This window comes from Serinus canaria, chromosome Z (assembly GCF_022539315.1).
Source record: "Serinus canaria isolate serCan28SL12 chromosome Z, serCan2020, whole genome shotgun sequence".
In the NCBI taxonomy this organism is placed as follows: domain Eukaryota; kingdom Metazoa; phylum Chordata; class Aves; order Passeriformes; family Fringillidae; genus Serinus; species Serinus canaria.
Window position 1 is genome coordinate 53,639,564 of NC_066343.1, and position 24,701 is coordinate 53,664,264.

Genomic DNA, 24,701 nt, shown 5'->3' on the forward strand with positions numbered 1-24,701 from the left:
GGAAAGGAAACCCCTTTATTCAGCAAGCGGGTCAGTACACAAAGCCATCACAATGAAAGAATAACAGGTCTGTGTGCTAGCCATCAGGCAGCATTTCCAGCTGGGTAGAAAGCCCTCTGAGAGGCAGGAAACAAGTGATAAACAAGAAAACTGCCAGCTTCCAGCCACCAGGCTCCACAAGCCTACCTCTCTAGCAGGGTATGCAACTTCAATCCATGTTCCAGGACTCCAAACCAGTCAGGGGCTCAACAGCCTTCCTAGCAGTTTCTCAAAAAGAGGAGCTCACTGCAACACTTGGGTGGCTGAGCTAAGGGTAGCATCTCGGGGTCTCTGCTGGTCAGAGTGACCCCAAGATGCGTTACAAAGTCTCTTTTCCCAGCCCAGTGCTTGAAGAAAGAGTCAGAGCTCGTCATTTCTCAGTCTCAGGGTTGTTTATTGATTCTTATCTATAAAATTCTTTCTCCTGTCCTGCCAAGGTCCGCTCAGCAAGACAGTCAGAGGCATTCTGCCTGCCCCCAGGGTGGTGTTATGTCTTTACACTACAAACTACAGGTACAATATTTACAATTACTTTCCAATACCTGTCACCTATGTTAGACAGTGAGCAGGACACGCCCAGATTCCTCCATCTTGCCCCCTGAACCCCCATTCTAAAAACCCCAAAATCTACTTTTTTGCCCCATGATAAATTCTCTATCATTCTACTTAAACTTTTGTGGCTTGTAATCCTGCATATAAAGGTAGGTAATTGTTTTTCCAAGGGCTGAATCAAAGGCACAGGGGTCTTGGGCTCTGTGCCAAGGCCTCTGAGCCCCCTGGGCAGGATCTCGAGCCCTCCAGGGCAGCAGGAGGAATTCCCTGGGTTCCAACAGTAGCAAACCTAACTACAGTTTGGAGCTGATCTTTGGCGGGCTAGAACCAGCCAAGGAGATGAAAACTGCTGTTTCATCTGCTCTTTCATCTGCTGTTTCACCACCAACAGCACAGCTCTGTGGTGTTACAGGAATGGACTCAAGCTGGGCCACTCCAAGCTGCTCTTTCAGCAGTAACTCAGAGATTAGTAGACACTGCATAAAGAAGCTGGACATTAAACAAGTAGCTGTGGCTAACTTGCATCCAAGAGTTTTTGGAAAGCTCCTGAGAAATTGTCTGGAGCATCAGCAACACTTTTCCCAGGTCTTGGAAAGCAATGAAATGTCAGACTGGGCAAACATGCCAGCATTCAAAATGAGCAAATGGATTGACTGGAATAATTATGAGAACTCTCAAAGCTACAGAGATGCCAGAGCAAGCCAAGGGGCCACAACAATGCCAGGGAAAGCAACTGGGCTACCAGTTAATGCTTTCCTGCTCTTTGCTTAAAATAACCATCAATCAGGAGAGGTTAGAAAACAGCGTAATATTGAACTAAAAATATTTCTGGGAAAATTACTTATTTGTTTGACATCAATGACAGTACTCACCAAGGAGAAAGATTTTTACAAGACCTGTTCACTTTACTTACAAGACTTTCAGAACAAAACACAACAATACAAAAATATCACAAAACTTGATTAACTGACTAGCTAATTAGAAACAGATCTCTCGGTAGCCATGAATAGGCACCTTCTTTAATAGGTTTCTACAGAAATCTAATGGGATTTTTGAACCTATACATTCTTTCCTCCTGTAAGTAAGTATTAACTTCACTACAGGTCCGGCTGAGAGAAACTAGAAGGATTCACAAGAACAATGGCTCAGTTTGCCCTACATAAACAACAAAGAGTTCAGCCACCATGTAGTATTCACCACACTGTGCAATAAAAAGTGATGGTCACAGAAACAGTCCCGTGAGACTGAATGCTCTTTTAGGAGACCTGTGGTCCTGAAGGAACAAAACAAGAATAAAACCAAACTAAACTCTTGGAGACCCTAACAGGTAGAACACACAAGCACAACACTGGGAACAGTAGGACTGGTGTAATAAAACCTGCATGTTTTTGTGAAAGGATGGTCTACTGCTGGGAACAATGTATCAAGGCTCATGTGACTTCACTGACAGACAAAAAAGGACTAATGTTTCTCTTCAATCTGCATCTCTGAAACATGCTCAACTGCTGAGAAGGCTGCCCACCCTACGTGGGCAGATTCACCATGCTGGGCATTTTCGATAGGCATTAAGTCACATGCTTGTTATTCACCAAGATACAGTGAAATAGCTACTTTTGTACCTTTAAAAGCAGCAGAAGCTGAATTCTTTGGCCTCCGAGCAGAGGACAAAGCACTCTTGTTGCAGAAACTCAGTATCCGCTCCAAAAACACAAATGCCTCAGCTGCTGTGCAAGCACTGATGTTATCACAGCAAAGCTGGCAATGGTCCAGCGCTCACTGAAGCCCCCAGAGATGACCAACATTTGAGCAGCATCTACAGAAACACGATGTCCTGAACTTGCTCTGCTCTCAGTGCAAGCTGCAAGCACACAGAGCCATCACGGGGCCTGGCTACCCCGGGTAGGGTCTGTCAGCACCAAACCTGCGAGCACGGGAGCGTGGCAAAGCACATCCGAGGGGAAAGCGTGCAGAAACAGCCCTGGAGGACCCTGCTTTCGCCTGGATATCCTCATCCAAGGAGGGAGAATATGGCAGGCAAACTTCGTTAAGGATGCAGGATGAAAATCCGGGTAGGTGGGAAAGCAAGGGCAAAAATCCCCACGTAAAATCACCTGTCCTGGGCAGCTGAGAAATTAAATAAAAAACCAAGAAACAATCAGACCAGAACACATCATCATGAATCAATGGCTAAATTTTTATCAGAAATGTGCAATGGACATCTGCACTCAGAACTTTTATTTCTGGTAGCATATTTGGGGTTTAACATGCAATAAATGCAGTTAAGGGCCAAGATACAAACTTAGCAGAGGAAGTAAGCCTGAAAGTATGTTTTGCCAGAACATGTGACCACCTTGTGTGAAATGCTTTCACACAACTGAACTGAGTTTTACTGGTGTTTATTTTCCTGAAAATTTCTTATTTTTCTTTTCATTAATTAAACAGAACATGGATCTTTTCAGACTGAAACCACTAATTTTGAAAGACCTTTAACATTAAAAATTTAAGTTTAAAAAAAACGAAACATTGCTTTGAGAATAAAACAATTCTTTCCCTTTTCTTTTCTAAATTATCCTTTCAAAGCCTGTAAAATGCAATTTTTTGCTTTAACAGAACACATGTGATTAAAGCTGTGTCTGTTTTTTTTTTTTTTTAAGCATAACAGGAAAAAAGAAATAATATATGGATCAAGGTATTGAAGCACAATATGGAGTGCAAGTCCATATTGGTCTTTTCGGTATTTCTGTTCCTGTCACTGGGCTCAGATGTCTTGACTGATGAATATCCAGTCTTCTGCCCTGATATGCAATGCTGCTCTTGCAAAATCTATTTCACATTTTACTATCCAAAATTTTTCTGCAAATGACCATCAACTTCTTCCCTGTTCCTCCACTGCCTCTTGATTCTTTCCCCAGAGGTCTACTACTGTACACTTGGGAACTTACAGCAAAACAACCAAAGAGAAAAAAACACCTCTCACTGACAAACGAGAGATTCCCTCTATGTAAGATCAGCATGAGTATTTGAACTCTACACTGGTAAAGGACACGCATGGTTCCTTGCCAAGATAACAGCTTTAAAAAGGACTGCACTACAATTTGAAATTTAACATTCTTTACCTACATACAATTAAAAAAAAAATCTGATTAAAATTAATCACTATCTGTTTTCTCTCAAATAAAAAAAAAAAAAAAAAAAAAGGAGGGCGAGGTCCCAAAAATATCATGTAAAGTATTTGCTTACAGTCTGGCTTCAGGAGCTGGGAGTGTTCCATGACCCGGCCAAAAGCAAAGGAATCACTAAGTGCACAGCACTTTCAAAACACAGCTCTCATCACTGAGAAGCTGAGACTGGTTGGTCTGAATAAGGATTTTCAAGGTGCACTCTATTAAAACTGTGCTGAATTAGCTTCAGGGGTCTTTGAACTCTTAACAGCCCAGAACATAATTATTAAATTAAAAAGCAGATAAAGAAAGCCTACTTTCAGATGGCCCATTTCACATTCAAAGACATCAAATGCTCTAAACTAAAACAGTGATTATCCTTCCTCTTCAAACTAACAGCTACTCTTTGTGCCATTTCTTCCCACACTGAGCTCTCAGGACTATGAACTGGAAAAGAAATTTGGCAATACTGAAAAGCATGTTGTTGAAGGCTTCTTGAATGACTTCTCTGTTGGATAAAGAGTATTTTTTTTTAGGGATACAAGCTGCATTAAAACCACACTACTGATGGAAAAGGACTTTATGAAATTTGGATATGAGCACATAATTTGTCTCCCACACACTTAAGTTCCTTGGGTTATTCACTTTATTGCCAAGCTAAGCATCTAGTAAGTCAAGGCAATTCCTGGCAAGCAATTTCAGCACGCACATGCTGAACAGTTTTTAGGTCACAGCTTACAGGCAAGCATCACGTCTGCACTGGGTGCTCCTGCAGGGTGGTCAGCAGCTTCTGGTGGTCTGGGGTAAAATGTGGCACTAGGATAACTCATGCAAAGTGCTATTAAATGCAAGAAAATTAGGACAGAACATACAAAGAAGGTACAACTGGAAGAAAGAAAGGTCATAGGCAGCAGAGTACAGAAGCTATGAACCCACTGGTTCATCTGTTTTGCAGGAAGGGGGTGCTGCCACCAGCTCCTTCATCTGGGATGCTCTGGAGGGAAGTACTTCAGAGACAACCAAAAGTCAAGTGCAGAATGTAACCAGGGCATCAGCTTGTCCAGCAACTGTTCAGTCAGGAAAGAGGCCTCAGGGTGCAACCTCACTCTCTCGGGAGTGGAGCACAAAACAATGAGATGCTCACACTGATGGAAGCCTTCAGAGCCTGCAGGACAAGGACACACACAACCCCCAAAGCAGGCCCAATGATGCATTTGATGCATCCTCTTTTTTAAGAATTAAGCAACGCAGCCCTTGTTCCCTCTAGTTTAAAGCAGAGTTTTATTATCGTAGTTTGTAGTGGGTGAGGGAGAGGATTTGTGCTACTTGGGTGGCTCAGGAAGCCAAACCAAATATGTGGTACAACAGGACCAGTGTGTGAGCACAAGCAGGCTGGTGAGCATTCAGCTTAGTAAAGTTATATTAAGAGTCTGAAAGAAACTTGAGTTTTAAAGTCTAGCTTCAGCCACAGCTCCTTTCATGCTTTTGAAGCTCTCTAATTAAAAAGACCATTAGAGATGAACAATATTTGCTGTGGTTAGAGGCCATGTGAACACAAAGACTCAACACACACTGAAGAAAACCCCTTGCAGAGGCTCTATAACATTGTGCTTTGCAGTAGTCTGTCACACCAGGAAGGCAGAATTAAAACTGCAACACTTGAAGAGTTATTTTCTAATTTGCTGCTTCTGCTGCTAAACAAGAGACAAAAATCAAGGTTAGACTGAACTGATTTGTTCTACTAAAACAAGTTCCCCAACACCTGTCCCTCCAGCGACACTGCCTGCGCAGCAAACCTGGGGTGGGTTCACTGCAGCAGATTTCTGCACCAGAGAGGAAGGATGCCAGGCCTTGGCTCTTCCTGTTGTGAAACATGCTCAGTGGGTGACAGGAAGACGCTGAGCATGGAAAAATCAAGAGACTGAGCATGGAAAATCATCCCATCAGTGTTTAGAAGTGGATGGGTGGAGGAAATTGACCACTTCTTCTGAGGGAGCACCCCTGTGCACAAAGAGCTGTGGAAGGAGCCCCATTTTCTTCCAGAGGCAGCAGTGACCCCATTCCTGCTACTTACGTGAGTTTTCATCTCGTTAGCTACTGTGGTGGACATCATGACACAGCAGATGATGGTCACCAGGATGAAGTAGAGCGCGTACATGAAGCGGGTGCTGGTTGACTGTTTTATCTTGGGGCAGCATTTGCAGCACAAGGAACAAGCAGCAGTACCACAGCAGCAGGCCAACTGAAAAGTAAGGAAAAAAACACAAGTCAAAAATCCACCAAAACCCTCCATCTTAAGGTTTCTCTTGCAAAAGTTAGACAGCTGGGAGACTTCCTGCAAAACTCCAGAATTTCTCAAGCTCTCTCCTCCCAGCTGAGCAGCATTTAAGTGGAAGCAGACTGCTAATTATCAAAACTCACTAGTTTTAAGCACATCAGTGTCCAGCTTTCTCAGATTTGCTAAGGATGAGAGACAGATTTCCCTGCGTATTTTAGTTTTCTACCAGCAACTGAGGGTCCACCAAGATAAAATCCACCAAATATAGCAAAACCCATGTAATTATCTTATTCAACAAAGATAAAGGTACTGAATAAATCCTGAAAGGGATTTAGACTGAGGTTCATTATTTTCTTGCTGTCAACAGTATCACTGACTTTCAAAGAACCTGGATTCACCTTCCCTGCCTTCTACTGTTAGAAAGATCATATATAAAACACAAAGGTAAGCCTGACTTATATATACATAAGGCAGCACTGTCCATGGCTAGGCCCTTACTTGCAATAGGCAGCAGCCCCATATGGTTCTTGTCTGTGCTTAACCCACCAACCATGACCACAGGAGGGATTTTTGGACATCAGCAGGCAGCCAGGAGCAGGGAGCCGCCCTTCCAGGTCTCATTGCTGCCAACCCAGAGTAACCTCACCCTGCTACACTCCCATTTTCCAGGCACTCCCTGAGGCTAGGTATGGGGAGCTGCCAGAGCATGGCACTCCAGCACACCAAGGCTGCTTCTTACTGGCATTTCCTCAGCTTTTGGAGGGGCCACAGTAACTTTCAGAGGACCTTCCGCTTTCTGCAAACAGTTGCACAAGGTGGATGCTTGCCAAAAGATTGAAAATCCACGAGTGCCATATGTGAGTAGTCCAGGCAAACTTCATTGGCTGTATGGGTCTTCAGGCACCCAAGCATCATGCACTGTATTCCTCACAGGACACTTTCTCTTCCAGCACCCAGGGCTTGTCTGATAAAGGGGAGGGAGTTTCTTGTGTGTTTGCAGACACCTATATCGAACTCCACAGACTATCACAACCAGACCGGCTGTTCAAAGAGCCTCAAATCATCCTGAAGAAGTCTCTTGAAAAGACTCCCAGTTTATCACTTCCTTTCTATCTCTGCAACATTCAAGGTCATACTTCCTGCCTTCAGCCCCCAGGAAGGGGGTGGCAGACAGGCCCTTCCCTTTCTCAACAGCAGCTCTTCAGTTGCAGAAGACAAAAAATGGGGACAGTGCAACCCAGCCCCCAAGCTGCTCTTCTCCCACTTCACCACTGGACCTCCTGCCAGGGGCCTCAAAGCATGCAGCTGCTGAAACTGCTGCTACTGCAGAGCAGAAATCCTGCCCAAAACACAGAGTTCCAGATATGGGGAATAAACAGAACGGGCTCATGTTGGCACCCAAGCTGGAAATTAAAAACACTATGTGCAAAAGCACATCATGCAAGTATACTTTCAAAATAGAAGGCTCTAGTGGCTGGATGGCAATTCTGCTTTTTTATAGGTAGTGAAATTACATTACCTTTTAGAGCACCAACACAGGTCCAGGATATAAGGAAGCTACAGCACGTTACTGACTCAGCAAACAAATGCAGTAACATTTCAAAACAAATGCATACCATAAATGCGTACTTCACCCACTTCAGAATTTTAACAACAACAAAAAAGTAAGGCTTTTTTTAAAAGAAGGTCCTTTTAACATGAAAGGATTTGGTATCAGCCCAATCCAAAGTATCCACAATGAACTTGAGCTGCTTGCCTTAGCATAACAACTACAGTATGGAAGTAAAAAGGTATGCAGCTTTGGCATTTGTAAGGAGAAAAACATTTTCCTACACCAGGTGCTAGAGAGCTCTGCCAGTAAAATCTCATCCAGATCCAGCAAAGTCTGCTATTCTACTCCTGGGTAACTGGAGCTGCTACTTAAAGCAACAAATGCTTTAACAGAATATGTAAGTAATTTATGTACTTTTCCACATTAGTTAGACCTTAATGATAGTTTCTAATACTGAGCACATACCCTAAAAATAGGAAATATTTGTGAAAAATACCACTATTTCCATCTATTTCCATCTTCTTCCAGATGCACTTCTTCAAGCACTCTGAAAAGCCATGGAAAGCCATAGAAAGTTGGTTAGACTATTCAGCCACAGCCTCAAATTTGGTGGTTTGGGTTTTTTTTTTTTTTTTTTTTTTTTTTTTTTTTTTTTTTTTTTTTTTTTGTGAGGACTTTTATTTTTTTTTTTTTTTAAACTGTACCTCTAACATGCCAGAGTAAGCCACAATGAAATAGGTGTTATCCAAAAATAAATGAGAACAGTCTCTGTCCCAAAGACTCAGATGCTGACCACAACCTACTGACCTGAGAGGTTTCGAAGATATTATCTTTGGGTGACAAGACAAAGAGTTCTCTATTAAGTTTTGGTCAATGTGTAGCTAAGCTACACAGACACCCTGATGCCACATCCTTTACTGCAGGCATGGCCCATCTCATTTCTCCTTTGCCTTTCGACTGCAGCAATGGTCTGCACAGGGGCTCAAAACTCACTGCAAGCCAGCAACAATTTTTTGTCACATTATAAAAAACAGACTGAGAAAAAAAGAAACTAATGTCAAAAATCTTTTACAGATTGTGAAAAACACCAATCACTTGGTTTTTTAAATTTTTAAATATTTAATAGTAATAAAATAGTTATAAAAATAGTAATACAATTAGAGTAATAATAATTTAGACAATTTGAATTAAGACAATATGAGACAATAAGAACAAAGCCCGGGTACCTTTTTCTGGGCAGCACAAACCCAAAAAAGGACACCCATTAACAAAGGATTAACCCTTAAAAACAACAGCCTGCTGCATATTCATACACTTCATGCATGATGCATAAATTCCATTCAAACACAGGATTTGGTCTGGTCATCGTCAACTTCTTCCTCGTAATCCTAACAGTGCCTTCGAGGCGGGAAGAAGTCCTTTCTTCTGATAAGGGAGCAATAAATTCTTTTTCTCTGAAAGATTCAGGTGTCCTGTGGCTGCTATCTCGCTGCAAATCCTTTCTTTAAAAAAAGTATCCTACGTAGCATAGTTTCTATTTTAACAATTGTTATAACCTAAAACTATATTTAACACACTACTGAAGAGAATTAATACAGTGTTACTTTCTAACACAACGCATATAATATTCATTTCAATATTTGCGAAAAGCCAATCATAAAATACGCATTTTTCACACAGATTAAGTTTATCATTAAAAGCTCTTCCAAAGAATCGGGTTCTGCAGGAGGAAGATGCTGTGCAGTTTTTAGGACAGAGACAACCCAACAAAGAAGATTTGTGAACAGAGCTCCTTCAGAGTCTCATGAGCAGCCCAAGCCCAGGCTCTCCAACAGCCCAGCAAGCGGCACTGAAAGCCAGGCTGCTCTGCCCGGGGTTTGTCATCCTGCAGCACGTTCTGGTTTCAAGTCCCTCTCAAAGGCTCCACCAGTCAGGCAGCAAGCACAGCCAGCCCAGCTCTCTCTCTAGCTTTACATCTCCTCACCAGGGTGAACACCACAGTCTGATAATAATTACAAACAGTGGGCAAATATTTGTGCTTTCCACAAACACCATCAGCCAGCTCCCTCACACTAACCCCTAGGGCGCCGCAGCGTAGACCAGCCGCCTGCTTTGCTCAGCGCTACCCTGAAGAGCTCACAGAGCACAGTGCCAACTCGCCTGAGACCCCAGAATCTGACAGCCTAACATACTTGAAAACAGATTGGAACTGCCTGGATGATGGCTGACTCGACTGGTTTCACAACAGCAGCTGTGGGAAGCTGTGTGGGAATTATTTCTGTTAAAATATATTCAAAGTGCACTTCCACAGACATTTTTTCTGGTACTAGGCTGGCTTAACAACCCCAGGCACGACCCAGCCTTTCTCCCAATGATACCAGAGTTGGGGGTATGATCCCCATATAGGCCATACATGTAGGAGCTGGACTCAACGATCCTTGTGGGTCCCTTCCAAGTGAGACTAATCTGTGACTCCTCTGCCAGCCACTCACCCACTCTTACCCCTGCTCCAGCACTCATGAGTCCTGACAGGTCTTTCTTCTGCTGTGGGTGAGCAAATCGAGCAACCTATTGGCAAGTTGTAAAAATCACATATCAACCCTTCTCAGCTGCTGATTTACTACACAATAGCAGCAACAGCTCTACCACTTCTGGTCAGGGCAGAGAGCACGGGCAGGAGGGGAAGGCAGAGGTGAATGCTTTGCAGCTGTCCTACACACCTTCTGCCTTCTCTGAACAGATGTTTCCAGCGGTGCTTTCCTACCACCTCATTCAATTTGAGTGCTGTAGGTGCCTGCCAATGCAGGGAACAGCAATTTTGACATGCACCCAGTAAAGAGCAGAAGTCAGCAGACATGTCACAGCCCTGGTTCGTGCAAACCACTTTCCAAGCACCAGCAGGCACGGACATACTGAACAGCCCCATCTTACAACAGCCTGGGGAGCACCTATGGTTAACAAGAGTTAGACAGGTTAATAAAACAGGGTAAAAGCAGGCTTACCAACCAGCGAGCAAACTATCAATCCCCTACCATAAGTACTCTGCCAACACTTACTTAACATCTGCCACACACTCAAGTCTTGATTTTTGCAAGCTGTGATGCGATCTGATAAATCAGTGGAATGGGGTACGAGAGTAATGTTAAGCACATGTAACTGTTTACATACAAGACTGAAAGTAAGAGAACCTATCTAGCCTGCTGCTTTTATAGAGACAGTGAAATTTTAAGAATGTATTTTCCACATATGTTTCCAAAAATATTTTGAAGGCTTTAGAAAATACTTTGTGCAGTCATTAAAGGGAAGAGTTTCAGGATCACTGCCCAAAATAGCCTATGGTATTTTAAAATTATACAAACCATAGGCAAGTATCAAGCTTATCACAACAAAGAATTTCCTTTTGGGAGACTTCAGCAGAAGTGGTAAAAATCAAAGGGGATATGAGCACAATGGGGAAAAAAACCTGCATTCTTTAATGAAATGAAGACTTAGCAGCTTTTCATTTCTTCCTTCCTAGCTGACAGCCTGGTGAGAGCTCAGGGGAGAATGCATGCCTTACAGCCTGTCCACAGAGCACAGGAATGTGCCTCGCTGAAGCTTCTTTTCATGGGGGCCTACAGCAGATTAGTTTTTCATGCACTGCTTGACTACCAGCATTATCTGGGCCATAAGATTTGCAGATAATGCAGGCACCGAGCTGTTAACAGCAGTGTCTACCAAAAACATCCAAACATCTACTCTCACAGCTACAGGCAGCATCCAAGCAGGCTGGACAGGCAAAGCAGCCAGCCCTGCATGAAAAAGATCCTGAAGGCGCCACACACCCACCCTTGCTTGGACTTTTGGTTTCAGGAAAGAGCATCCAGATGCAAATATTTCATTAGTGCACTGGTTCATGAAATCAAGAGGTCTGATGCCAGGTGTCCTGAGTGTTAGGAGCTGGTCTCAGACTATTATTGAAAACCGACTGCTGTTATGCGTATGCATTTTCCAAAAGCTTCTTCATCGGGTCACATGATTACACAGCTGTTTGTCCCTCTGAAGTAACTAAACTCACCAAAAAGGAGGCTTTCTTTTGTCCTTTGTCTGACTTAACTGGCTTTCCACTGCTTGTTATTTAATATTCAGACTCACCAGTGACTTAAGCCAAGAGGCTTTGAGAACCAACATACCAGTTAATCGACTGATGACCTATTTTGAGGAGCACATCTCACACTGCAAACTGCAAAATTGAAACAGATTTCAGAGAAAAGCCACGCCAGCCCAAACACTGCCCGAGTCCCGCTTTCTGGTGAGGCTTTCCTGCCCTCAGCCACCACGGGGCAGAACTGCCACGCAGCACCAAGCAGCTCAAAACCTACGCTGAGAGTTAAACCATGGGCGAGCCAGTGCCGGGCACCGGCAGAGCTGAAGTTAAGCTGGGCTTAACTTCTGTCTCTCTGCACAAATGTTACTGAGTGGTGACTCAGCTCAGCATCAGAAAATAACATCACTGCAAAATTCAAGTCTGCTCAACTGCTCTTCTCCGGATGATTTCGGAAAAATCAAGTCAATTGTTTAGTCTGATCTGAGCCTCACAGTGTATCATATCACCCATCTCCTCTACTGAGCTATTTTCCATTAGCACAGACCATCTGGATTTGACAGCAGTATGAGGAAAACTGTCCATCCCTGTGGTTACTTAAATCTGACACTGAAAAGTGAAAAAAAACCCACCTTCTAATTCATCTGCTACAATTTCCCAGGCACTGGCTCCTGGTAAGGCTTTCTTTACTCGCTTAGACAACTTTTAATTTCCTGGTCTTTTCTTCCTGCTCTTCAGAGAAAGAAACCAAAACACTTATCCTCAGTCTCATTTGAAGGCTTTAAGACTACACCTCCTACAACCTAAGTTGTCCAGGGTCTTTTTTCCCCCAAAAAAATTTCAAATTTTCCCAGGCCCTCCTACAAAACTATGGTAGTTCGAAGGCAAAGAGTCCAGCAAGTCTCCACCTGACGGCTCTCTCCAGCATACAGCCACAAAGGGGGCGGGACTCAACCTTGCAGCACTCCACACACAGGTGGGCAACCAGCTACGTGGCTGCACTTAAAAAGTTGTATTTTTGCCATTCGGGTTGCATCTGCTTCAATAGTAGTCTCTGCCTCACCAGTCCTTTCATCTGCCTGTGTGCTTCTGGGAGCAATTTTGAATATCCTCTCAAGTCAGACCTGATCCTGAATCGCCTTTGCACTGATCCCTGGACATTCTTCACTGAGAGCAACCTCTGCTGGGCGACAGGTTCAGCGGTCCTTTCCTATAATTTCACATTAGCTCTGATGTTCGAGACCTGGACTCTAGAGGTAGGATGGCACCTGGTATAACATGGCACATCACCAGGTACAGAGAACAAAATGCAGGGCAGTAACTGCCTAAGTCCATGCACCACTGGAGTGAAGAAGCAGTTAAAATGAACTTTTCATATGCATTGACTTAAAAGCACGTAGCTGGAACAGCTGCTTTGCTTTTGAATGAACAGACAGCTCCGAGCTTTTTCACAAACATGCTGTGTCTTTAAAAGATGGTTTCAGTACTGAGTCCAAGACGACTTCAGGGCGGGGAGTAAAAAAAGAAAAGAAAAAAGACATTAACACTTTGCACAAAGAGACAAAAGCCAATAAACTGGTATAAAGCCTTAACTCTTACTCATCCCTTCATATTAAAAAAACCCTACTTGTTCAAAGCATTGCAAAAGATGCTTCAGTTTACATCACTACCACAACATTCACACAGTTTTCCTGACCCACAGGTTCAAAGTGAAGCCTGCTCACATCCTGACATTGCTTCTTGATGAGCATTTTTAAATGTAATGCCTACCTCTTCCTGATATAGAAGTATTGCTGAACCACTGTTTTGCCAGTGACGGTAATAAGCCAAGAGAAAAACCCTTGAGACAGGGTCTTTTCAGAAAACATGAAGAACAGTTCCTGTTAAAACTCAGCACCAGAGATTACAGGTTGATGTATTTTGGATCAGTGCTTATTGGGCAAAAAAAAGAGCAAAATTTTATGCACTCAGACTGTTAACATTTATATGCTTAAGCACTTGAGTACACACCATCTTTAATTGCTGGAATATCCAATTACTAAACTGCAAACACTAGTTTCTGTGTAGCCACCACTAATTAAAATGATGATGAGATGGCTGGTGTGCAGGTCTCCCTTCAAAATGGGCACAGAGCCACCTCCCCGCCCATGCCATCACAGGCACACCCTTCGGTCCCCCCCAGCTCTGGGTGGCTGTGCCTCGCTCCCTCACACTATAACATCCTGATGCTGCACCTTATTTCCTGGATAACTTGAACAAGGCAGCAGGTCAAATCCCATCGACAGAATGGTCAGCTGCAGACTAAATATCTTGGAGGGTGGTCGTTCAAAATGCAAAGACCTGTTAGGGCCTGCACCCTAATGGTGGGGAAAGCAATGGAAGCACCATTGACTGGGGTCCTTGAGAAGGACACAGGAAGCAACCTAAGGTCCAAGCATCTTCATGTGACTAACCTGAGGACACCATGCAACCCCAGCATGTGTTTGGGAGGAGAGCAGTCACTAGCTCCAACGAGACCTACAGCTTCCACCGCAGTCACAGCTCAGGCTTTCATCCCTGAATTAAGTAGGTCTTGTCTTGTACCTACAACTGCAAGTGCTTCCATTACAATGAAAGTTCCAGAAACAGGAAAAACATATCCCGGCACAACCACACTTGCAAAAACTAAAATAAAACCAGCAGTAGTGTTTAGATCCTTCGGCAGAAAAATCCTCCCTTGCCCTTAAAAGTGAAAGCCCTGCTCTTACCCTGCCTGCACTCCATAGCTCTAGAGCTATGGGTATTCAAGGCATTTCTTTAAGCCCACAACCAACTCATGGGATGCAAGAGAAAAAGTAAGAAAATAGGAAGCAATTGGAAATCAAGCAATCTCAGAAATGAGAAAGACCATCTTCTCCTTCTTACGCAGTGACAGGGAAAGGATTCCAACCTAGAAATGCAGCGTCAAAGGATACAACACTAACAGGATCTCCCCATCTTTTGGTCACTTTTCCTTCCCATTTTGATCACTTTTGAATCCAGCAGTAAATTTTATCCTGCTGTAACTTTTTTATCCTGCTATAAGTTTTTAAAGTTTCCTTGAAAATAGGCAAAAGTATTAGTGGAAGAAAGAATGATCTCTCAGCCCTAAGCAAGGAAAAGGTTGCAACACAACTTCATATTTATTAGAAAGGGAATCAGCATGAGAGACCAACCTCAATGGACAAAGCTGCAGGAAATCAGGCTTTGCTAATTCAATTATTCAGGAAACCATTTATTTAAAGCAACAACTCCATGTTTCTGCAAACTGGGAAAATAGTCCTTCACCAGGCTTTTTTCCCTAACATACTGGAGTACACTGCAATACCCTACATCTGACCTCAGACAGCTGGTTTCACCTTCTATCACAATTAATAATGGCAGTGGCAGCTAACTGTTCAGGTCAAGCACACCAAACAAACCCCTGTCACCTAGGAAGACCATCTGCAGGACAAGAGATGGTATTTTTGGGAGCCCCGTGTGGAGCGGAGCCAGGAACACCACCGCACCATCCCTCAGCACTGTGATACATCACACTACACATCCTTCCTGCAATGCTCCTGTGACCTCAGAGGACACCAGTCTGGATAAGGGTGACAGAACCACCCTTTTCACCATGTAATGAAAAGAGGAGACCACGGGAGACAGGACTGCAAGCCCCCTTCTCAACCTGTAGGTGCAAACAGGCAGTGTCAGAGAGGCAGGCATCTGCACAGGCATCTCCCTCCTCTCCCCAGAAGCTGTGAGTCACAGGAGTCAAAAGACAGGCCAATGTCAACCTTAAAATATAGCAGCACTGTTTTACCCCGCCCTTTTTTTTTTTTTTTTTTAAAGCCCCATCAGAATTAGAATTCTGGGTAGAAAATGAAAACTTGATCTTCTAACTTGTGGCACGTCTTTTATTTACTACCTGATATGACTTCTAAGTGCAGAACACTATTAAGTACATCTCTCAAGATTTAACAGACCTACAAAGAGAGCTTCATAAGCATGAATAGCTACCAGTTCTAACTGGAAAATTAATCTTCTTGAACAACCCAGCTACAAGATACGATCCACCCAAAATGAATGTTAACGATCTAAATTACATTTATTTAACTCTGGAAAAAACATATTCATTATAATAAAGATTTTCCGCAACAGCTGCTGTCTTTAACCATGATCTCAACTTTATTCTCTTGAGAATCAATAGTGAAGAAAAGCCAAATATAAAATCCTGTTTCCTGTCAATTTAAGCAGAGTTTTTATGTAATCAAAAGCAATGTGAAGGCCCAAGCCAAACTGTATTCTCACTGCATTCTAAAAATAGGTCTATCAATGAGACACAAGCAAAAGAAGAAACATTTAGCAAGGTTATTTCAGCTCAGAAATCTAAATATCACAATTATCTTCCAAGCAAGGTTGTACACTGCCCAGTAAAAAAGAACTGCAGAAATTAAAATTTATGAATGGCCAAATTCCTTCAAAGTAAGTTTCCAGGATCTACTTGGCAAGAATGCAAATCACACAGTAATGTCCATTAATATAATTTTAAATAATTTTGCAAATGCAAAATCAAGTACACTGCAGTCTGGCAGCTTGCCGCTATATCCTGTAACAACAGGAATCTGGGCTGCAAAATCTGGATGCATTCATTCTGACAGGCACCATCAGCTAGACACTTAGCGTGGTTTGACTCAAAAAAGTACCAATCACTCATCTACTTCACACCCCAGAAATTTTTTCTAATGAAAATTAATTGTCATGTTAACTCACAATAAAATTTTCAGATCAGCTACAAACGGCAAATACACACAAACAACAACTGCACTTAAATAGCTCAGAAAGACAATTCCAAAGTTCTCAGTCAGCTCTAGGAAAGCAGATACACAGAGAGAGACATACACAAGATATCAACAAGGCAAAAATACTCACCTCAAAAAAATCCTTGTTACAGGACATGAAGCACATTAAACTACTATACTTTAGGAAAAAATGAGGGATCTAATATGAGAGTTGTTTTGTATAACTCTTGTTAAAGTTTCATCTTTCCTCAAGCACTTAATCTCTTTCTGGACACAGGGTTAACTTTATCTTCAGGGAAACACTGAAGGAGAGGCCAAATTCCTTCTTGATTTTCCAGCTTGATTAACAGTACCCACAAAATGCCTGAGGAGCTTGGATAAGACAAAATGAAGAACTTCTATCCCATTTGTTTTTCTCATGTATTAATCATGTTATACAAACACTCCCTAATCAAGGTTGAAATAAATCAAGTTAAAAAGGCAAAGACCATTTTTCATTAAAAAAATGTGACACTGCCTGCTAATGAAACATGGTTTATGCTGTAATTATTGTAGCCAATGAAAAGATTATCCATACTACGTTTTCTGGTGTTACTCCAGCAATATGGCCTATTTAGCATAGATAATTCTCACATCAAAAGAAGTGCTTAAGCCAGGAGAATAAATCTCCCCAGAGATCACAGGCACTATGACTACATCCACCTTAGGGCTTTTGCTTCTTCTTCAACAACACTAAAGAGTTCAGTTTATTTACAGACTCCTAAGTGACATATCAGTGTCAATGAAACACATTACTATCAGGGATCACTACACAGGGTAGGGATGGAGGCTTTAAGAATATCTCAAAGGTTGGTCATGCCAATGCCATTCACCACTGAGCATCACAACCATTTCATCCTCTTGGTAATTTAAGTTACTTCTCTAGGAGCTACACCAAAAAAAAAAGCACAATGAAAATGCAAAAAAGCCACGAGCCACTGTGGTAGCAGCACCTACTAACTGCACTCTGTTGAGCTGCTCCACAACTTGTTTCACACGCTGCCAAAATGGTTATGAAGCAGCAGTCAGGGAGGCCCCTGCATTAAGAAGAGTGTTAGCAAATGTGGTTACTGCTGTCCCCCAGGTCCACAGGACTGTGTGGAGAGGCTCAGAGCAGCTCCCAGAGGGTAAGCAAGTGGATGCATGCTCAGCAATCCTCCAGTCCCACTGAAGATTGAAAGAACCACAGACAAAAGACCAAATCTACCCCAGGATTTCAAACTACAGGAAAGACACAACATTTTTCCCAGGTGGTTCATAAAAGAGCAAGAGAATAATCAGAGTCTAAGGGCAGAGTGAGCAAAGGAAAAGAAGTATCAATAGAATTAGATCCATAAGGTACTTAAGTATGTAAAACAACAGGAATAAGTTCGCTGGCTCGCTGCAGACAGAAGCAGTAATGGATTTCTACTGCAGAAACAGAGATTTATGAAAATAAACCACAAAACAGAGTGCCTGGGGAAGATGTCCAACATCATACCAGGGAGACAACTATTAGCAACAGGAGTCCTTCCCTTCAGTGCAACCAAGAAGGAGATCTGGAAAGGGCCTCATTACTGCCTGTCTCCTCCAAGTCATGATCCTTCGTCTGCGGAATTGGTTTAAATAGGAAAACAGGTGCACCATGGTAAGATGAGGAGTTCTGAATCCCCACTCCATGGATACTGAACAGTGAAGGTGCTGCACCGCCCTCCCTCACCACTGGCTCTCATCTCTCACTTCCTCTGCCAGCACCTGAATATGCTGAAACCTTCCACAAGCCGAATTTAAAGGAGTGTGTTGAAGGATTTGAGGACTGACAGGCAGAGACTATGAGATTAGTTAAGTGCATTCCAATTCTTACCCCATGTGGTATAAGAACTCCCCACCACTGCCAGTGGTAATAGCCAGTGGCTACTACCCAACCGCCTCCCGCAGCAGCTCAAAGGATCTGCAGCCCCTCTGGGAATCGCTCCTTGCCGCGCAGGGCTTTGGGAAGGCCTCTCTCTCCGTGTCAGCGCCTCCGCACTCCGTGTCACCGGTGCCCGCACCGGTGCTGCGGGCACCGGTGGGCGGAGCGCTCCCGCCTGTCCGCACGCACCTCGGGACAGCCTGCGACCAGCCTCCTTCCCGAAACACGAGGGGAATCCACCCAGGAAACTGGCAGAAACACCACCGTGGGCATTCCGAGAGCCTGGAGAGGCACCCCGGCTCCCTACGGGGGCTGCTTCTTTTCTACCGCGCCGACGGCCCGGGGAGCCCGACCCGGAGCCCGCCGAGCTGCGGCCGCAGAGCAGCGCAGGGACGGCCCCTGCCCACCCCGGCCTCCGCTCCCGCGGGGAGCGCCCACCGCCCCGGCCCGGCCGGCCTCTCCCCGGCACCCCGCTCCCCGGCACCTCGCTCCCTGCCGCGGCCACGGAGCGCCCGGGCGGGTGCCCGCAGGAATGCCCGGGAACGCCCGTCCGCACACCTGCCGCGCTCCCCGCACCCCCGACCCTACCTGGCCGGCACAGCAGCGGGCGGACATGCTGGCGGAGCGGGCCAACTCGGCTCCCCCGCTGCTCCCGCATGCAGGAGCGCGCAGGGCTGGGAGGTCCTGGGCTGGGCAGGGCTGGGATGTTCCGGGATGGGCAGGGCAGCCCGGGGCGCCGCGGGCGGAGCGGCACCGCCTCCGCCCCGCTGCCTGCCCGGCCCGGCCCCGCCACCCGGCTTCCGCTGTCGTCAGCCCGTGTGCGAGCTTCGCTGCCGCGCTCCGGGAGTCAGCGGTGCTGCTGTGCTGCGGTACGGAGGGTGGATCCGAGCGGGGCCGTCCGCGGCAGGCTGTCCTGCTCGCAAGGACACTGCTGAGACCACTTGCCTGCTAATATACTTACTGAAGCACCTGGTTTTGAGTAGCTGGGATCAACTAAATTCAGTGAACTGGGCATTTAAACGTGCGGATCTTACGAGGCCGAGCGTGGGATTGAAGTTTAAGGCTGTGGTGCATCAGCCCCGGTGCAAGCCGCTTTGGTGCGCCGCACGCCCGGCACTCGCCCCCGTTCCTGCGTGGAAAAGCCATGTTTGTTCCAAGGACAGCTGTAAGGCCGTGCTTTCCTAGCAGGAGCTGAGACCTTTCCTCGATGTTTCCAAAATACTTTCTCCAGCCTCAGTCGCTAAGAATCATGGGCAGTAGTACTAGGCAGTAGCCAAGGGTTTCTCAGCTTCCCATGGTGACGACAGGAACTTGCAAAGCCAAATTAAGATATGACCGGCGTCATAATAGCAGATAAATATGTCTTTACAAACGCACTGCTTGTAGATAAGGCCAGAGATTGGTAGATAAAGAAATAACGAGAAAACACATCAATTTTAGAAAGCCTTACTAATCCATGCAGACCGCTGCTCAGTCAAGGTTGTGGTAAACTCCTGAACTTTGTGAAGAACAAAAACTTGATAGAGGTATGAATATTACCTTCTCTGCCCAGGATAGATTTAAAACTAATTTTAGTCGTCGTGTATGTTCTAAAGGAGGGCTGCATATTAAGGAGGTATGCTGTAAATGGATGGGAAAGTCTGTTTTCCCATCTATTTTCCGCACAAATAGGAATTACTACTGTAAAGCTATGGAAAGTGGAAATTAAGGACTCTCTAGAAAGACCCTGGTCTTGACTGCTCTGTGTGTGTGTGCATTTTGTAATATTTAATATAACTATTTTAAACTCTATTTCTAGTCCTAACTGCTCTTATTTTAGGAATTCAGTGCAACTAAAAGCTATTTTCCTGAATAGGGGTACATGCATACGTGTAGATAATGTAGCAACACTTACCAAGGAAACGGGGATGGATTGCAGGATGTAAAACCCCTTCCTCTTTCCTCATGTATGCAAACAAACAGAGTTGAGGCTTCAGGAAGTGGATCATATGGTGAATCAGCATTACATAATTAGGTGTTATACTAGGGACTGAAGAGACCAGTTACCATAGTGGTACAGTTAATAAAAACCAGATATGTACTTTGTTTTTAGTGGTGCTCCAAAGACTGCATATACTCAGCTAGAGACAAGGTATTTACCGCTCTTACAAGATTAATCCTGTCAACCAGATGGTTATTAAACTGCAAAGGACACCAGTTTGTGGGCATCTGAGAGGACCTCATCACAGTGCATGCACTGATGTGGCTGATGCTCATGCTTTGTAGCAGCAGCAAAAGTCCCAGCCTCAGGTGAGGACTCCTCAAAGCCAGGACCGGGGCTGGGGACTCAGTACACCTTCTTTGATTTGTAGCTTCTTTCCCCAGAAGTTGCAGAGGTAGACTCAAGAATTGAACGAGGATCAGGAAAGCAGCACGACCAGCCAACAAGCAGTGGAAAACCACTGGTGTCATTAACTTTGAAACACAGTCAGCTTCCCAAAGAATGTGGTTAAGACATGGGAACACAAGGATCACAGAATACTGAAAAGTCAGCAAAACTGCAATCATCTTCTATTTCTGTTCCAGACTTCTTATACAATTGCAAGAAGCTGTCTAGTCAGGTTTTGTTAAATTCCCACATCTGCAAAATCAACTAAAAACATGAAGGAGAATCTAAGGTTTAATTTAAAAATTAAGCTGTCTTACAAAGAGAGGCTGGTGAAGGTGATGTGTGGGCGTGGTGGAAGACTTTTAGGGGCTGTACCACACATCAGCATGTCTGCAATAGCAGCAAGCATTCACTGCACAGGGAGCACCATTAATTCACTGCTCTGTGCAGATCTGTTAATGTCAGCCAGGGCTGTTATGAACAAACCCAGCCTCTACACTGAAGAAACCAGCAGAGCTCTGTAATGCTCTCCAATCAGTTAGAGCACCCTAGAGCTCTGGGATGTGTGCCTTGGCTTTTTCAGTAAAAATTCATCATCAGAAAGGCTTGAACTTCCCTGCTGTGTTGCTGGCAAACATTACGCAGACTAATAGCAAAGCAGTGTGCAGATGTTATTCCATGGAAAGAACTGTCATTCTCAAACTATCAGTGCATTTAGAATAAGATTTATCCATCAAATGCACATTCTAAAATCAGAGAAGACTGATCCAATTTACTGGGCAGAAATCTTCAACCAGTAGTAATTCCTGCTGCAAAGTCTTCCTTTTGGCAGGGGGTCTCTTTGAGAAAATGCTAATTCTTGTTTAGGGCTTTCAAGTGACAGGGAATTCACTATGGAAAGGCAAGATGCCTTGGTCTAGCTTTGTAGGGGGAATTTTATGCACACAGACTTACAAAGTTCTAGTAAGTCAGGAGGAAGGGATGTATGGAGTGTCCCTGCAGGACAAAAGGCAGCCAAGGAGTAGCCAAGAACTGACTTAAAACTCTGATCTCCGTTCAGGTGCTAGGGAGCAAAGAAGGAAGGAAAGCACTGGGTTAGAAGGTGTAGCCATGGTGCAATTCTCAGGAAAACCCCTGGTTAGAAGCCACTTGTGCCCTGGGAGCAAACCATTCATCTCACCAGAATGTGCACTGGCAGAGCAGCAGAACCTGAAGTCCTTGAAGCATGTCACTTTTAGGCAGCCCACAAGATAGCCAACCCATTTTTAGACATCCTGGTGACCTCTGGCACACCAGCTTTGCTCAGGTCACTGGGACAGGCATTATTACCCTCAGATGCCAACCAGAGTTTCACTTGCATGTGTTGCACCTTTACACGCTTTACTCTTGCCCCTCTCATTGCTGCATGGACTGTTGTTGCAGAAGCAGAGGTTCTCACCATCCTCCTTCACTGCAAGAAAGTACTGCCTCTACAGAGAACTCAAAAGATGTTTGTGGTGAGCAGAAAGCTTTTTGGCTTAGCACAGGGAAATCATAACTTACCAGGAATGCTCAAAGACTCTCTGCTTCCTCAGCATGAACCAGCTCAGTGTATTGTAGGATAAGAATATTAGGAATTGCCTTGTTCTCATGTTCTGAAATAAAGCTACAACTCAGAAAGATGTTTTCAGTGTTATGTAATTTCAATTTTTCTCAGTAATTAAACAGTTTTGGTTTGTGTCAATTGGCAAAATGAAGAGCACAAAATGTCTGCATCCAACGAGAAGGAGAAATACACCACTTGGCTGTTTTTCAGGTGAAAATAAATACGGCAATTTTCTTCCAAATGTGTATGCAAGCAGAAAGAAAACAAAACCACATTGTTACATGTTGTGGTGCTCACTTCTGTAAATTTAGAGTTTGTATGCCTGTTAAAACAAAAAAGGCTTGAAATTGCTTTTTAAGTAAATCTGTATTTTGCTTGAGCCTAGTAGTTAAGAAACCAGAAAAAAACATGGTTATGGGAAGGAAAAGAAATGTCTACGCATGTGCACACACGTGTTCTGGGAACCACAACAGATTCCCAACGAGAGTTCTGACACAGCCAATGACCTTACTGTTTGCTACAGTTGTTTCCTGTGGAAAAGATATTCTAGTATAGGGAAGCACTGTGCACAGGTGTGATCAGACAGCAGAAGTAACTTACTTATCACCTGTAGTTTTACTTGTGTGTCATTGCAAGACCATCTGTGTCATGCAGTCTCGGTGGCTAAACACCATAAAGTCACTTCTTTCTCCATTTGTTCCTAAGTGTGCACCAGCATCTGGATTATGGACCACATCACCTCACATTCTTGTAGGTGGCCAAGAGTTTCCAGAAGCCCTGTCCTTTGGACATCTTCCAAAAGCCAGCATACCCTAGTGTGAAAAATGCATATTATATGATTGGCTCTTTGCAAATATTAAAATGAATACTATATGTGTTGTGTTGGAAAGTTATGCTGTATTAATCTCTTTTAAGTAGTGTGATAAATATAGTTTTTAGATTATAGCATAATATTAAAATAGAAACTATGTGATGTAAGATACTTTTTGTAACTAGCTCAAGGAATGGAAAAGATCATCAAGAAATTCTTTGCATTATCCTATCTGGATAGAGGTAACAGCACAGACACCAAGATCGCAGGTGAAGAATTATTGCCTCCTTATCAGGAAAGCTCAGACTTTGAGGAACCAAGAAGGCTGATTTAAAAGATGGGAGGGGGAAGCTGAAATTAAGCAGAAACACCCTAGTTTGAAAGGAATGTTTGAATCATGTATGAGATATACCGATATACAATAGGCTATTGCTTTTAAGGGGTAATACTTTGTTAGCAAGGGGTGCTTAGAGTGACAGACATCTGTAATTCTTTGCTTTTTATTGTCTCTTATTGTCCTAATTTTTAATACTATTTTTATTACTATTAAACTTCTAAAATTTTAACAAAAGTGAATGGCGTTTTCACACCAGGAATCATGCCAGGAGCAGCTGGGACAGCACAGTATGTCCAAGCTGTGGGCCTGAGAAAAAGGAAGTTGGATTATCCCAGTACTTTTTGATGATGACCCTTATGACTGTGTGTGGAGGCTAGGGAGGCAGAGCGAGCAACCACCACAGCAACCCAAGGATCAGCCAGCACAAGGCAAGAGCAGCCTGCAACTGTAAATTGCTGAGGGGGAGTGATCACAGACACTATCAGTGCGCGTGGGGCCTGACACACAAATGTAACTGCCCCTTTCAGAACAATGGGTTCTTCATAAAGCTAAATGGTGGTATCTTCCTCTGTGTCTTTATTAGTGTCTTGTAATTCACACAATAAATATTTTCTGGCTGGCAGCAGTTATTGATTTCTAAGAAATTATCCATGCATTAAAGTATTCAATTTGGTTAGGTTCTGGTCAAATGAAACTTGCTGCACTTGAAAGAAAGTATTGTATAGCATTTGAAGAGTTTAGTTTTAAAAAAAACACCAAGGCTGGTATTTCCAGGCAAAACTGCTTAAAAAAACTTGGTTTTTTAAGGGTGATAGTTTAATAAGCTGGTTGGTTAGTTGTTTTTCCACTCCAGTGTTAATTTAGAATGGATTAAGATCTGCATTGTCTATTAAGGAAATGCATCAATTACACCTTTCTGAGGAAGTTAATTTTTGTAACGGAAGCACAGAAGTGTGGCAGTACACAGGTTTGCACTGAACTCCCCCATGTTGCATTTGCATGCTCTTCATTGCCCCTTTTTAGCACAATGCCATGAAATGCCACTTACAAATGTTATTCTTTTTAAGCCCCCTGCCACTGAATGCAGTACAACATTTCCTTCCTACTCAGCATTTCATTACATGACATCGCAGATTTTCCATCACAACTAATACCTTTACCTTAGAAACAAGTGATATGGACGTTTAACTTAGGTGATGTTG

The 24,701-nt window shown here is 43.8% G+C and overlaps 1 protein-coding gene across 2 annotated transcripts in view; it reads right to left on the reverse strand.

Annotated features, from left to right (window-relative positions):
- The window catches only part of SERINC5 (serine incorporator 5), a 40,967-nt gene extending 21,834 nt beyond the window's left edge, over positions 1 to 19,133 (reverse strand). The window contains exons 1-2 of one of the 2 annotated variants that reach the window (XM_030237491.2): positions 18,987 to 19,133; positions 5,827 to 5,994 (exon numbers count right to left, since the gene is read on the reverse strand). In XM_030237491.2, coding sequence (XP_030093351.2) covers positions 5,827 to 5,994; positions 18,987 to 19,013 — 195 coding nt within the window. In that variant the 5' untranslated portion in view covers positions 19,014 to 19,133. Of the gene's footprint in view, positions 1 to 5,826; positions 5,995 to 18,350; positions 18,514 to 18,986 lie in introns of those variants that run through there. The other variant, XM_050987011.1, reaches the window with a different exon arrangement.
- Positions 19,134 to 24,701: the final 5,568 nt, after the last annotated feature.